The following is a 13,953-nucleotide window of genomic DNA, read 5'->3' on the forward strand; positions in this document are numbered from 1 at the left end:
ATCGGCCCGCTTACGTTTGACTCCATCACTGCGAGAGGCCCCCAAACAAATCCTCGACGCTGAACCACAGAGCGATGTCTTTAAGCCATCGGTACCACAGAAATGACTTTTTTTTTTACCGCAGCTGACGGTCAGGAGCGTTTTTTGAGCCCACGGCACGGATGCAGAGCGCCACACAGAATTACAGAACCACTAAGGCTAGAAAAGACCCCTCGGACCACCAAGCCGGACCCCAACTCAGCCCCAGCACGCACGCTAACCACGTCCCCAAGTGCCACAGCTCCAGGCTCTCACACCCCCCCCGTGTTCCAGCACCAGAAGTGGCCGCTCAGGACAGAGCCCCGCACCCGGACCGCCCCACAGCCCCCGCCCAGCAGTGCCTGAGCGTGGCCACCTTCTGCTGCATCCCATCGCTCACCGGAGCTGGAGCATCCCATCCTCCACTAGCAAAAACAGACAATTAAAATCAGTAATTTCTGTTCTCATTCACTCTTCCTGCAAATGTATCGATTGCTTTCCACAAGAAACAACAAACAGAATTGATTCCATTACTCATTATGCTGAATCCAGGGAATTAAGACCCCTCATGCCTCTCCTAATGGGAATGCGTGCCATTATTTATCAGAAGCAGCAGTTTTCATCCACGGCGATGTTTCTTAGAAGTTACTTGGGGGAAATAGCAGGCCTTTTACAGCAGTGCTGTGTTCAGCAGCAGAAAGAAATCACTGCAGGTTACACGTAATGATTTGTATAAAAATGAAATATTTCGAAGCAGAGAAGGGCTGGTTTTACAGCAAAATCAAATGGAGCCCACATAAATCAAACTGACAGCTTCAAAGACTTGCAAAATATAATAACGTTTAAATGCATAAATATCCCAATTCTTTCTTTTTCAACTCCAAGGAAATGAAGTGGTGATACTGCAAAGTCAGCTGAACCTGTCCAGGTTCCTTCACGTTGTGACTGTGTAGCAGGGGTGGTGGTTGAGAATAAATGAGAATTTAAGACAAAATTCCAGCAGCAGAGGCACAAATGCTGCGGTGCAGGCAGTGCGAGGGGTGGGCAGGAGGGGATGGACGCGGCCCCACGAACCGCCTGTCTGACTTCGGGCTCTGAGAACAGGGAGGCACCTCCCTGCAGCACTCCGCGCTTCCACCTCCAGAACCCCAGCAGGAACAACAAGAGCAGGAGCGCTGGAATCAGCTTTAACTGTGGCGTTTGTGAGCAACTGTGGCAATCCTCTCTTCAGTCATACGGAGTTCCTGGTTAAAAGCAAGTGGTGCACTTTGCTGGCACATGGAAATGAGGATTATTTTAACCTTTCTGCTCTGCGCCTCTGGCTGTCATAATTAGCCTCACTACTCACCTCCAACTGCCCTTCTTAAGTCCTATAGAAATTTAACACTGAATACGATTTCTATTTGCATTTCTATGCCGCTCATGTGTTCCACAATGAAATAAAGCAGCCCTGCTTCTTTCCGACCTCCAGCTGCCGAGCAGCCAGGAGAATCAGCAAACGGCAGCCCCTGCCGTCCCTCCCAAGTTTGCTCAAAGGTTTCCAGTTCTGTTTCAGAGCACATCCACAGGCAGCCATAGCGTGGCAGTGTAAGCCGGGCTGTCAGCGATGCGATGCCCGAGCGGGGAGAAGCGGCCCAGGATTCCTACAGCAGGACAAAGGCAACAGTTTGCTTTTTTTGGAAAGACAGACAGAAAAAGAGAAAGAAAGAAAACTTTAAATGTATCCTTGCCGTAGCCCTGTTCTAGGGAAATAAAAGAGCAGCTGTAAATGATTGAGAGGAACAGACGATCAATAAAAGATTCCAGACTAAGCACATGTACCAAAGTTCTGGCATTTCAACCCATGAGGAAATTCGGATTTTGCCCAGGTCGGGGTTTCACACAGCCGACATCCCGGTTCCCGTTAGAGGCCATAACGGCGCTGCTGTGGCCCTTAGTGAGGAATTGGGCTCCGTGTCCGACCCAGCAGCCCCACATCACCGCCTTTATCTGCCACCCACAGCCCGGCCGTACGGCTGCCGAGAGCAGCGCAATCACTGAGCAGGCAGCAGTGACCTCAGCGATGAGTGCTTGCATCAGCTCTGCCGTAAACGTTGAAGGATCAGGCAGCAGCTCCGCCCGGCTGCTTTGTTCTCACCGCAGAGCTTTGATGCCGGCCCGCAGGGATCAAACGGCCGCAGCGGGGCTGAGCGCTCCGGTCGCTCTCGGAGCCGCGAGGATTCCTCTGCCCTCACAAACAGCCGAAGGGCTGCGGTTATTCACACTGCAGATCCCAGTGCGATAAACGGAGCAGAACGAGTATCAGCCGCATTTTTGTGCGCTTTGTTTGAAAATTAAATCAGTAGCACCCGCTGAGAAAATCCAGCGGCCCATCAGTGGCAGTCCGAGGGCTTCCAACCACTGAAGCAGTTTGGAGAAATCTCGCAGCCATCAGCGAACAGAAAGCTGGCAGTGAGCCGGGCCTGCAGCCTCGGCACGGCGCAGGTGGGCAGCGCCGAGCTCACGAGTCTCACCAGTAAGGTGCAAGTTACTGCAGCCTTAGCATTGCTCATGAATATGCAGCGCAATGATTTAAGGCTTCGGGGAGAAAAAACACACATTTCCCCCATTTGCTTCCACCTCCCGAATCCCGTGCATTCTGCACCACCAGGGGCAGCCTGCAAAGAACTCAGCATCACTGCTCCACCTTAACTAATTAGAGTTTACCTTCTGCAGATTACATCATGGGATTAATATTGGGCAACTGGAGTCTTGCTCGCTGCCAGCCCGATCCAGAAAAGTGCTGAGCAGTGGAGAGGGGAATTTCAGTTCAGCACTTCCTCCTAAGCAGGCTAAAAGCTTATTTGTTTCTAGCTGTAATAATAAATTACTGTACATTTCTATGGCTCCTGATTTAGGAAAAGTTTTCGGTTTCCCACCATAAGCCAAATCCCAAAAGAATCATTCTGTCCATTAAAACAGATGTAAGAATCAGCAAAATCTTCAGGAAACGCTCGTGACACCACGAGTTCAGAGGTAATTACAAAAGATGGTGTGATGTTAACGTGTTCAGCAAATTAAAGCCCAGAGGAGGCACCGCTCTGTGCTGCTGTCGTGCAGACCCACACCCAGCTGTGCCCACTGCTGCTGCCTTCTGCTGCCATAGCAGTGCTGCAGGCTCTGCCCACGCTGAGCTCCCGGTGCCAGGTGCAGTCCTGCAGTGTCTCAGCCCCCACGTGCAGATCACATCACGTGGCTGTGCTCACCCCACAGGGCTGCACGCAGTGCGTTTGCAGGACAGGGCCCTGATTGAGCAAATGTGTGCAGCAGACAAGAGGCACAGCGTGGAGCAGAGGCGCTGTGTTCGTATTTATGGCGAACTCACGTAACGTACTTCTCCCGTCTTTCAAAGTTCCCATTAGAGCAGAGCTGCTTGAAGTGAAATAATGCAAAGCTCCCAGCAGACCTGGGCGCAGCGCAGCTCCGTCACGCAGCGCAGACCTGGCAGGGCTGCACGCCGCTCTCATTGCAGGCTGGGCAGCGCAGAGCCCTGTAGGACTCCTTGAATCTGTTTGCCAGCATTGAAAACTTGCTGCCGTGGCACAGCGAGCAAGGAGCAGAGCCTGATCCTTTACACTGGGAGCAAGTGCGCTCAGCACCTCTTTCCTGCAACAGAAACATCATGAAAAATGCTGTTACTCAGACATGAAAGTCAGTAAATACCTGGGTTGCTTTCAGCTTCTGCGGGGTCCTCCTGTGAGTGAGCCCTGAGCGAGGCTCCCAGCAGGGCATCCCAGGCACTCTGCACTGCACACAGCAGGGTGGTTTGGGGCTGGCAAAGCTGCAGTGCTTGTATTTACCCTGCATGACAGCATTTGTTTTGTGGGATCAAATTGTGGTCAGATTAATTGAGGTTCTGACCAACAAAGTCTAACCCATGAGAAAATAAGTGGAAGGCGCAATCTCGTTTCAGCTGATATTAAAATTTTAGCCTGGGGAAGTCTCAGCCACACAGCAGCTGTGTTTGGCCTCATCAGGCTGCAGAAACTCAGTCTGCTCTCAATGATGGAGGATGGAGCTCCACCACACTGCTGAATGTCAGTGATCTCCAAAGGAAAACCAAGCAGGAGGCACGAGGGCACTGGAAGCAGAACAACGATGCTCAGGGTGCTGGCTGTGCTGCTCAGTCACATCCAAGTGAGAGAGGAACAAAGCGATGCTCCTAACCCAAATTTAGCTGAAGTGACAGATACTGACATAGATGGGGCTTGGATGGGAACACTGAATGGTTTGACCAGAACCAGGAAACAAAAATGCTTCCAGTTTTTTCTTACCTGCATGTACTGGTTGCGGACAGCCTTCTTTTCCACATCCTTTTTATGTCCAGCACCAATTCTTTCTCTCCTTTCCCTGTACACAAAGGCCCAGTCGCTCACCCCCTCTGTCTGGATGATCCTTCTCATGAGCTCTCTCTGGTCCATCGGCGCACGGATGATTTTCAGGTTGTTGGTGTAGATGATGATCTGACCAAAGTCGATAACTGGAGAAGCCTGTAAGAGGATCTTATCAGTTTCCCACCCATATAATATGCTCTGCAAACATGTTTTGGGTGGGGAAACTTCCTGGGATGGAAATTCTCATTTCAACCCAGAAGAAATGAAAAATGCACAATGCTCAGAGCAGCAGAGCTGGCATATGCCAAAAAGCCTCTGCACTGGGGACTGAGCCACATCTCTTTGAAGGCTGAGCAGTTTGGAGGGGATGTCCAGAGTTTGGCCTGGAAGTAGCAGTTCAGATGGTGGTTACCCATTAGGCAGCATTTGGTGGGGTTTCCAGACCTAAATGAAAACTTTTCTTTGTAATTTGCTAATGCTGACCAAGTGGTCAGATGGGGTAAAACAATCTTGTTATCTAATGCTAAACTGTGTTCCTAACAGCCAGCCTAAATAGCCATCCATGGGGACACTTGCATTTATATTCTTTTCTAATGGTTTTAAAACCAGCCTTGTTCCGGTCACAGACATTTGAAAGCATCATTTTGCTTTCCTGATCATTCTTTCCCTCACCTTTCCCAGGTATCACATGGCAGTTACCACATCCTATTGCTTTACCTACTCTTCATATTTCACCCTAAGTATCCACGTCAAGAAGAGATGCTCTCCTAACAAAAGGCCATGCCAGCCTTGCAGCACCCGATGGCCGTGCTGGCAGCTGGGCATCACTGCCCCAGAACAGAACCACAGGGGCTGTGAGCACCCACCCTGCCCACAGCATCAGGCATGGAGTGCCCATATCTGCACAGCTGTGGTGTCCCCGTGCACTGAGTGCACACTGATACAGAGCAGGACCGGGGCTGGACAGCGTGGTTACTGCAAGTACCTACGGTTAGGGAGACTGGAGAATGGAGATGAGCATTACCCAGGAATGCAGAACCAATTAACGGCATAGATAGGATCACATCAGTGCTCTGTCTCGGGCAGAAGAGATTCACAGTGGTTTGATATTTTCGGTTAAACCAGATGCCCAGGGTATTCGCTTGGTACAATCCAAGTATCAGCAAGTCAGGGCTCCCACAGGCAAACCTGAGGCTTGATTTAGCACTAATAATTAGCAGGGGGCTTGCTTCAAGACACAATGTCACGGGCACAGCCCTTCTGCCAGCACAAGTCATGCAGCTCTAATGCTTGAAATGTAGCTAATTGAGATAATATCCACCTTACGTTTGGATGCGTCGGGGTTATTCTGTACAGATACTGGGATACATGGAAACGTTGCATCTTACTCTACAAAACAGACAGATGCAAATCAATCTGGTGAGGACCGAGGACGAAGCACAGAGCAGATGCTGCCGTGCTGATGGGACGAGGCTGTACGGGCACGCATTTAAAACACTGCTAACAAAGCGGGCTACACCTGAACGAAGCCCCGCGTGCGGTCCCTGGGCCCACATCACCACCCGCCCGCACGTCCCGGGGCCGAGGCCGGCACCACTCACCCCGTAGAGCCCGCTGCCAGCGGGGGGGCAGCCGGGGCCGCTCCCATCCTCCCCGCAGCCGCTGCTCTGCGGCAGTCCCGGCGCGGGGCCGTCGGGCAGCACCCCGGGCTCAAAGCTGTGCCGCAGCCGCCGGGATTGCTCCACGGCCGGCGGCTCCAACGCCTGCCCGTCCTCGTAGACCTGCTTCAGCACGCGGCCGCTGCACGCCGACGAGATTCGGAACCGCACCTTGCGGGGCCGCTGCCCGGGGTTCTGCTGGGGCTCCTCCATGGCCGCGGCGCCGCGCTCGGCTCGCAGAAAGCTCCCCAGCCTCCCCGTCACACCATGTATAATTCAGGCTTCTCGTAGCTCCTCTCATCTTACGGCAAAACCGACACTGCTGCGTTAAATATTGATAGAAGTTCACAAAGAGAAAATACCGAGATGAGTGGCAAGTTCTGCAGAGCTCCGGCGGATGGGAACAGGAGGGCAGAACGAGGAACAGAGCAAGCGGGGCCACAAGACTGAACGGGGACTGCCGTGCTTTGGGGCCTTGCCCTGCGATCAGCGCTGCCCCAGTGTGCCGTCCCGCAGCTCCCCACCATTCTGACAAGATGAAATTCACAAGGACAAGTTCACAGGAAAAGCTCTCCTCTCTCACAAATAGGAATTGTGAATAATTCCTCTTCCGTTCCGGCTCTGAAACCCTGAGAGCACAAAGCTCCGCTTCGTTTTAATCCAAACGTGTTTCTCTGCAGGGCGGTGGAGATCCAGTTAAGATTTCATCCCCTTTTGCTTTCAGCCTCTATCTGCAGTTCCTGCAGGCTGTGGGCTCCGGCCCCACTCTGCAGCAGGGGGCAGACAGGGCTGTGGGGCAGCAGGAACAGCCCTGGGGGGCTGCAGTCCCCAGATCTCCCCCAGCCCCATGGGACCCCTCCCGACCAGGGCTCGCCTTTCCTCTTGCAGGAAAAGGAGAGGTGTATTTAGTACAGAATGCATCAATGGAGCAGCTCTCAGAGATCCCGACACCTGTTTACACCAAGCACACACAGCAGGTGAAGGCTCTCCCTTTCAAGCTTCAGCATTTCAGCACATTTCTGCTGCTGAAGGAGCTGTGTTGACTGGAACCTGAGCGGAGCATCCTGCCTTCATCCTGCTTATCATTCACAACCAGAGCCTTATAGCTTAACATTCTCAGTACACCCGTTTATTATGTTAATTAGGAGTTGGCCATGCAGCACCAGGAGGGCTCAGAAGGCCCCTATGGCCCTCCCTGTGGTGCCATGACATGCAGCAGCATGTGAGCACAGCCGGGCACACCTCTGCATTCTCCAGCACCATACAGCGCCTGTGCCACCGCCCGGCCCACCCCAACGGGAGGAGCTCACTCACGTGGTAGGAGCACTGAGCTGCATCCGTCGGGCTGCGCTCTGTGTGTGTACCTGGGAGTCCCATCCACCCCTTTCCCTGACTCGTCCTGCGCCAAGCAGGCCCTGCTGTTCAAAGGCACAGCAGCAGTCCTAATTGCCACGAACCACACTTTGTAAGATACCTTAATTGGAGTTCATTTTCTTTTGATGAAGAGAACAATCAAACAGGAAACAAAGTTGAAAGCGGCAATGACAGCACCACTGCCACATCCACATCAGCAGCTGAGCAGAGCAGCTCCCACGTGCAGTTACACACAGCTCAGCCCCAGTGCCACGGACCCACAGCAGGCCCAGAATTCCCATAGAATCCCTTTCAGGAGCAGCCCTGCAGCCACCAGCACACTGCAGGCTGTGCTAAGCCCTGCTCACAGCACCATGTTGGGCCCCATCCTGCTGAAGGCACAGCAGTGATCTTGCACACAACAGAGATCACCAGGCTCCACAATCTGCATTATCACTGGGTTATCCCTTTAGCCTTTGGTCCACCAGATTTAGCAGCGTGTCTGCCCAGCACACAGCCAGCCTACACCCCCTCTGCATGCTAGGAAGCACTGAATGCTGTTGGAAGCATACCGAAGGTTTGCAGAACAAAGGCAGACAGCCTTGCCCTAAGGAGCGTAACATGTTGCTTTATGTCTATTGCAACAACACAGGATACGTACAAACGAGGACAGATAGAGAAGTGGTGGTGAACTGCACTGCAGCTCTTTGAAGACATGTTTCCACCTGCACATTTTGCTGAGAAATGTTTTGTTGCTCTTTGCTCATTTTCGCTTCCTTGGAGCACTGCGGTGCTCCTCCTGACGAAGCAGCAGCAGCAGGAAGGGATGCACTCAGCAACTCACAAAGGGATGTGAGCAGGGGCTTCAGCTGGGCTGTGTCCCACTGCCCGTATCATTGCTGCATCGCTGGGAGCAGCAGGCAGGAAGGCAGCTGCAGCCATTGTCTAATGGAGTTGGAGGGAGCTCTGTGTGCTGAAGAGAGCAAGAAGTAAAAGCAGGAGAGAAAGATACCTCGTGGGGTCACAAGTGGGCATCCTTGCTGCTGGCAAGGATGAGAAAAGGTTAAGTTGTGTATAAACACTGGGAAAAATCTCACCAGCACTCAGACACCCCTGGATGCACAAAGAGGAAGGTTGTGAGACCTAATGGGGGAGAAGATAGTGGCATTACCACAGTAAATATGGTGGTGAATGAGGAAATATCAGCATGCCACATTAACCACAACTGCCTGTGAGCAAGAGGAGGAAGCTGTCCTCCCTGTGCTGCTCCATGGGTTCCCTGCAGCAGGGGCAGCCCAGCCCCACACCCCGCAGCCTGCACAGCGCTGTCACTGCTGGGCTCAGCCTGGCCCCTCGCTCCCTGTGGCTGCTCTCCACGTGTCTGTACTGCAGGGACCCACAGCACCACGACTTCATTCCAGCACGGCACAGTGACAGGCACACCCTGTGCTACCAAAGGGGCCCTTGTCAGCAGCACGGCAGCAGCTGCACCTGCCCTGAGCCCCATCCCATTTGCACATACAGCATTTCCATGCACTGCTGAGCAGACCCAGCACAGCTCTCCAACAGCAGCAGCGCACTGAGCTGCCAGCCGTAGGGACCCAGCCATGCAGTCGGCTGCCACCACTCACTGTCACGCAGTGGGACTGCCCCATCCTTCTCCTTGCCCCAGGGAAAAGATATCCTCATCACTCTGATCTCATGAAGCAAAGACAAACTGCTTCCTTTCTGCATGTGCTCTCTATCAGCAAAACTCCACAGTTGAGCTGCATAGGGAGCAGCCTGCAAACACCCAACATGCCACAGAAATGTAGCAGCAGCCCTGGACAGGATGGGCACCATGCCCACTGACTGGGACTGCTCAGGGAATGGTGGGACAGCAGGAATCTGCTGCCACATTGCAGTGCCCTGTGTGGGTGCCTGGGAGCTGACTGTGGCTCTGACCACCAAGAGATCACCCACGTGGCTGCTGCCCATGTGCAGCACCTCCAACTGTGGGGACCTCACAGCATCATGTGGGATCAGAGCAGTACTGGGAGTGGGCACACACTGTGGCCATCCATCCCAAGCTCTGTCCTAGGGCTCTGTGCTGGGACCACTGATGCCTCCTGGGTCCACGTGGATCCACCCTACACCTTCTGCATCTCTGGCCAATATAGTAAAACAGAAGCCAGGCTCTGCTGCAACAAACAGGAGCATGCAGTTCACTTACAGAACCCTCCTCTCTTTGCTAACTACTACTGTGCTCCGTGTACTTGTGTTGAAGAAAGTTAGAGCATTTCAGTGAGTCTGAGGAAAGATGGCAAAAAGGGCAGGGCCAGAGCTCTCATGTAGCAGAAGAACATGTCAGCAGTGAGCCACAAAGCATTTCAGAGGCAGAGCTCCACAGTCCCTTGCTCATTAACCACTTCTCCACAAGACCCCACGCTTCCAGGGGAGCCACACAGAGCAGCCCTGTACTGCTGGGGTTGAGTTCACTGGAAGGGGAAGACACAGCCTCACAGCTCCTGCTGATGGCCTTGGCCCTGGGGACAGCGTGGGTGAGGGGAGAGCCCTGAGCATGCACACAAATCTTGAGGTCACAAAGAAACAAAAACCAATAAAGAGCGCTTCAAAGAGGGAAATTCCCAGGGCTGGGGCTCTGCCTTGGGCAGCAAACCCCTCTGGCTGCGGGGAGCTGTGCAGCAAAGCCAGGGCTCAGAAAAACCAGAGCAGATGCAGCAAATAGCAGAACAGCAACAACAGCACAGAGGGAAATACTACTTCCCCACAAGCACAGAAGCAGCTCTTGTTTCCCATCACCTGCACAGAGGCAGGTGTACAGCTGAGGCAGGGTGGCTCCAGGCAGTGCTGCTGGGATCTCCCTATGCTCAGCTCCCACCCCCCAGAAGCCCACGTCAGAAAGCCAAGCCCAGCTCCGGTCACAGCAGCACAGGGCTGGGCCGCACATCCTTCATACAGCAGGGTACACCCACAGAAGCACCATCCCTGCTCAAGTGCCACAGACCCACTCCAGCACTGTGCTTGCTGGGCATTTATAACCCATCTGGTGCCATCCTGCCGGCCAGGAGACCTGGGAACATGGAGGGACAGCAATAGCACTGCTGCTGGCAGCTGTGTTTAATGAGGTAACTGAATCCTGACCTTGTCTGCAGTCAGTTTGAGGAGCAGCTGAGAAGCACTCAAGGCAACATTCAAAGGCCTTTTGGGCTGGTGCTCAGGTCTATTGCTGCTTGAAAGCTTTTATTTCTTCTCATCTTAAAAATTGAAAATCACTCAGCCCCTGTCAGGTAGGTGGCAGGCAGCAGGCATAGTGCTCCCAGTTCTGTCTCCCTTTGCTGCACTGTGGGCACAAACAACAGTGCTACATGCACATGGTGCTGCAGGGATGGAGCTCCATCGGCAGCTCCTTGGGTCCCCCACACCTTCCCACCCCAAGAGCAACTCCAGTCCCAGACCACGAAGCCACGGCCACGCTGCCTCTGTCTGCATGCCTGGCTCTGTCCTCTCACCTGGCTCCATGCCCCCACCCAGCTCCATGCCCCCACCCAGCTCCATCCCCGGTGCGGCTGCCCAGCACAGGGCACACACAGCAGTGCGAGTGGCACCAGAGCGGTGCGTGGGGACGTGGCCCTGTGCTTACCTCATCCCTGAGCAGGGCTGGGGGGCCGCTCGCCCCACCCACAGGCACTGAGCCATGCGCTGTGCCTGGGCCGTGGGTGGCAGGAGGACAAGCTGTTAGCATGAGAGCTATAATTTGCAGCTGCTCGCAAGTGGCACCCCCTCTCCCTGCCCTCCAGGATCTAAAAACAGCACGAAGGGTCCCTCATTTCCTGGAGGAGGAGGCATGTGGCACCCACCCAGTGCTGTATATGGTGACAGCAGCTTTTTATAAACCCCACAAGATGCTGCAGCCCGTGCCCTGCTGCCCAGTTGCCCACACACACTGTGACCCTGCGCATTGCTGTGGCCCCACTGAGTGCAGCCCCGAGCTTCTGTACGTTACTGTCTCATAGTCACAAGAACTCAAAATGGTCAGCAGATACAATATGTGAAATTCAAAGCTGATGGAAGGAAATGCTGTTTCCACACTTTTCTCCTCCACAGTGGCTGACCTGGCCGGACAGAACCCTGCTCAGTGCAGGGCTGCTGCTGACAGGGGACTGCGGGGACGAGCTGGGAGCGCAGCTCCTGCAGATGTGCACACAGCCCCTCAGTGCTGCACCTCTGGAACGTCTCTTGCTGGTTCCCAGCACTGCGTGGTTCCCTGCCAGCACCAGGGCTGTGCATTGCTACGCAGGTTCAGAGCAATGGAGCCGCAGAGGAGCAGCACATGGCCTCATCCAGCCCAGAGCTAATTACAGCATCAGCATCAAGCACAAACTTCTTAAATGAAAGGGAAGGACCAGCAGCTTCACAGCTCTGCCTTTGTGCTTTAACCCCAGTTATGAGGCAGATGATAGAGCTCTGTGGGACGGTCTGAACACTGAGAAGCAGGAAAGCTGCACAGCCCAGCCCCAGACTGGGCACTGGTCTGCTGAGTGGCCTCATACTTGAGCTCCTCCATGCAAAGTGGAGGGGGGGGAGGTTACACGCAGCCCAAGGGGCGTTCCACAGCTGAATTAGTATTTGGAAAGCACTTTGAAGATTTAAGGAGTTGTGTAATGCTAAGTGTTGGAATCATCCATTTTTTATATTGCAGCAAAGCCTAGCGACTGCAATCAGGATCAGAGCCTCTCTGATCCTCTCTGCCTGGCAGGGCAGCTGGAAACTCCTGGGCAGGAGAGTGGCCACCCCTGCCTGAAGGGCTCGTGGTGCACAGCAGGCAGGGAGCTGTGTGGACACTGCTGGGGGCAAAGAAAGATCTGCCCCAAGCTGCAGCACATGGCAGCGCTCTCAGGAGATTGCCAGCACTATACCTGCCTTGTTTTGTTCAGGATAAAGAAGAGCAGCCCCCAGACACTGGAGCAGGCTCCTGGCACCCAGCACCCCGCTCCTGCCTTGGCCTTGAGAGCCAGCACAGATAGAACCCAGTGGGAGCACAGCTGGGACTGGCCAGGATGTGGTCAGGATGCAGCTGGGATGTGCCTGGGATGCGTCTGGGGCCAGCTGGGATGCAGGGCAGCAGTGATTCACCCGCGCCTGTGCAGCACCCACAGATTTCCATGGAAATCCACCATGGGCAGGAGAAATGTGTGGTGAGGTGTGCAAGCTTCTCATAGGAGCTTTCAGTCCCACCCATTGACCACAACTAGTTCAAATCAGGACTTAGGAAAAGTTAAAAGAATTTTTAAAGGACTCGTGAACAAATTGCATCTGAGAGCAGTGCTACCTGTGAGCACAAACTCAGCTCTCAGCTTCATCCCCACCAGTTCCCAACTGCACGGTATTTTGTAATTCGTTCCCAGTCAGATGAAAATACACCATGTGTGCACGAACCACAGAACAGAAATAGAGAAGAAAATGTAAAAAAAAAACCAACAAACACGACAAAAAACAGACTTCAAAACCTGTTCTCAGTATGGCTGATGTCACACACTGCATTTTAAAGCAGCAGCCTGACACAGGATGTTGTTCTCAACGTCATTCATTACAAAGTGTGCGCTGTCAGCCAAGCGCGAATCAGCGTATGACAGACTACAAAGAAATACCAAAGTAAATGGAGACCTGAGATGAAACAGAGTGAAGTAATTGTTTCTGTGCATTATCCTGAAGATGTCAGTGTTTAATTCAGCCAAATGGCCGCCATTTAAAAGAAATTGCTCTGACAAAATCACACTGTGCGGAAAAATCACTGAAAGAAGCGCATTTACTGTATCTGCTGAATGCTTCTGGAAATAGTCCTTCTCAGAGAAGTGAAATGTGTCCTGCACTCACAGTAGTATTGCATTGTGTGTAAAAGCACCAAATAGAAATAAACCCTTTAGATCTACAGTCCTTTCCTCTAACTCATAGGCTGCAAACACACAGCTGAGATTGCGGCCATCCCTGCAGCAGTGGTTGGTGCTGCTCAGGGAGCTCCCAGCAGGACAGCAAATCCCTCTGGGCTAAAGCCTGAGAGTGCAGTGTGCCCGATGGGTCCAGCCCACCCAGAAATGGAGGTGTGCAAAATAAATCTCATTAGATCTGCACCTTCCCACTCCTCTGGCCCCCTATGAAAGCCGTGCTGGGATGGTGCGGGTGGAGGTGGCCCAGTGTTCAGAGGGCTGTGTGAGTGTCACAGTGCTGCAGGCAGCAGCACCCTCCTGGGCATCACCAACCCATCACCGTGCAGGGAGGACGTGGGCACAGATGGGGTTGCTGGAGCCGCCGCTGGGACTCATGTTGGGACACAGAGCCACATTGCTCAGGCAGCACAAGGCTGGGTTCTGCCATCCCCAGCAGCACTCCTGGCTTGCTCAAGCATCTGCAGCTCAGAGCCTGGGAGCAGCACTGCCGGTGCCCAGCCCTGGCCTAGCTGTGTGTGAGGATGTTCATGGCCACGGGCACCTCACCACCAAGGCAGGGAGAGCCCCAGCAGTGAGAAGCTCACACCGCCAAACCTCCGCATT

General features: G+C 53.6%; 1 protein-coding gene across 1 annotated transcript; it reads right to left on the reverse strand.

Moving 5' to 3' along the window:
• Nucleotides 1-3,009: 3,009 nt before the first annotated feature.
• On the reverse strand, nucleotides 3,010-6,465 carry GRXCR2 (glutaredoxin and cysteine rich domain containing 2). The gene is made up of 3 exons (XM_031597949.2): nucleotides 5,993-6,465; nucleotides 4,332-4,547; nucleotides 3,010-3,663 (listed from the first exon to the last, which is right to left on the reverse strand). Exons 1-3 carry the CDS (start codon nucleotides 6,260-6,262, stop codon nucleotides 3,484-3,486), a joined length of 666 nt encoding a protein of 221 aa, XP_031453809.1. The 5' UTR covers nucleotides 6,263-6,465; the 3' UTR covers nucleotides 3,010-3,483.
• Between the last annotated feature and the right edge of the window lie 7,488 nt (nucleotides 6,466-13,953).

Source organism: Phasianus colchicus, chromosome 15 (assembly GCF_987193195.1).
Source record: "Phasianus colchicus chromosome 15, bPhaCol1.hap1.1, whole genome shotgun sequence".
In the NCBI taxonomy this organism is placed as follows: domain Eukaryota; kingdom Metazoa; phylum Chordata; class Aves; order Galliformes; family Phasianidae; genus Phasianus; species Phasianus colchicus.

Coding starts and splice junctions, on each gene's coding strand:
- GRXCR2 (XM_031597949.2), bottom strand. CDS start 6,262: ATGGAGGAGCCCCAGCAGAACCCCGGGCAGCGGCCCCGCAAGGTGCGG. Junction 4,548..5,992: donor CTGGCAGCGGGCTCTACGGG/GTGAGTGGTGCC, acceptor ATCCTCTTACAG/GCTTCTCCAGTTATCGACTT. Junction 3,664..4,331: donor TCCGCAACCAGTACATGCAG/GTAAGAAAAAAC, acceptor TTTCTGTTGCAG/GAAAGAGGTGCTGAGCGCAC.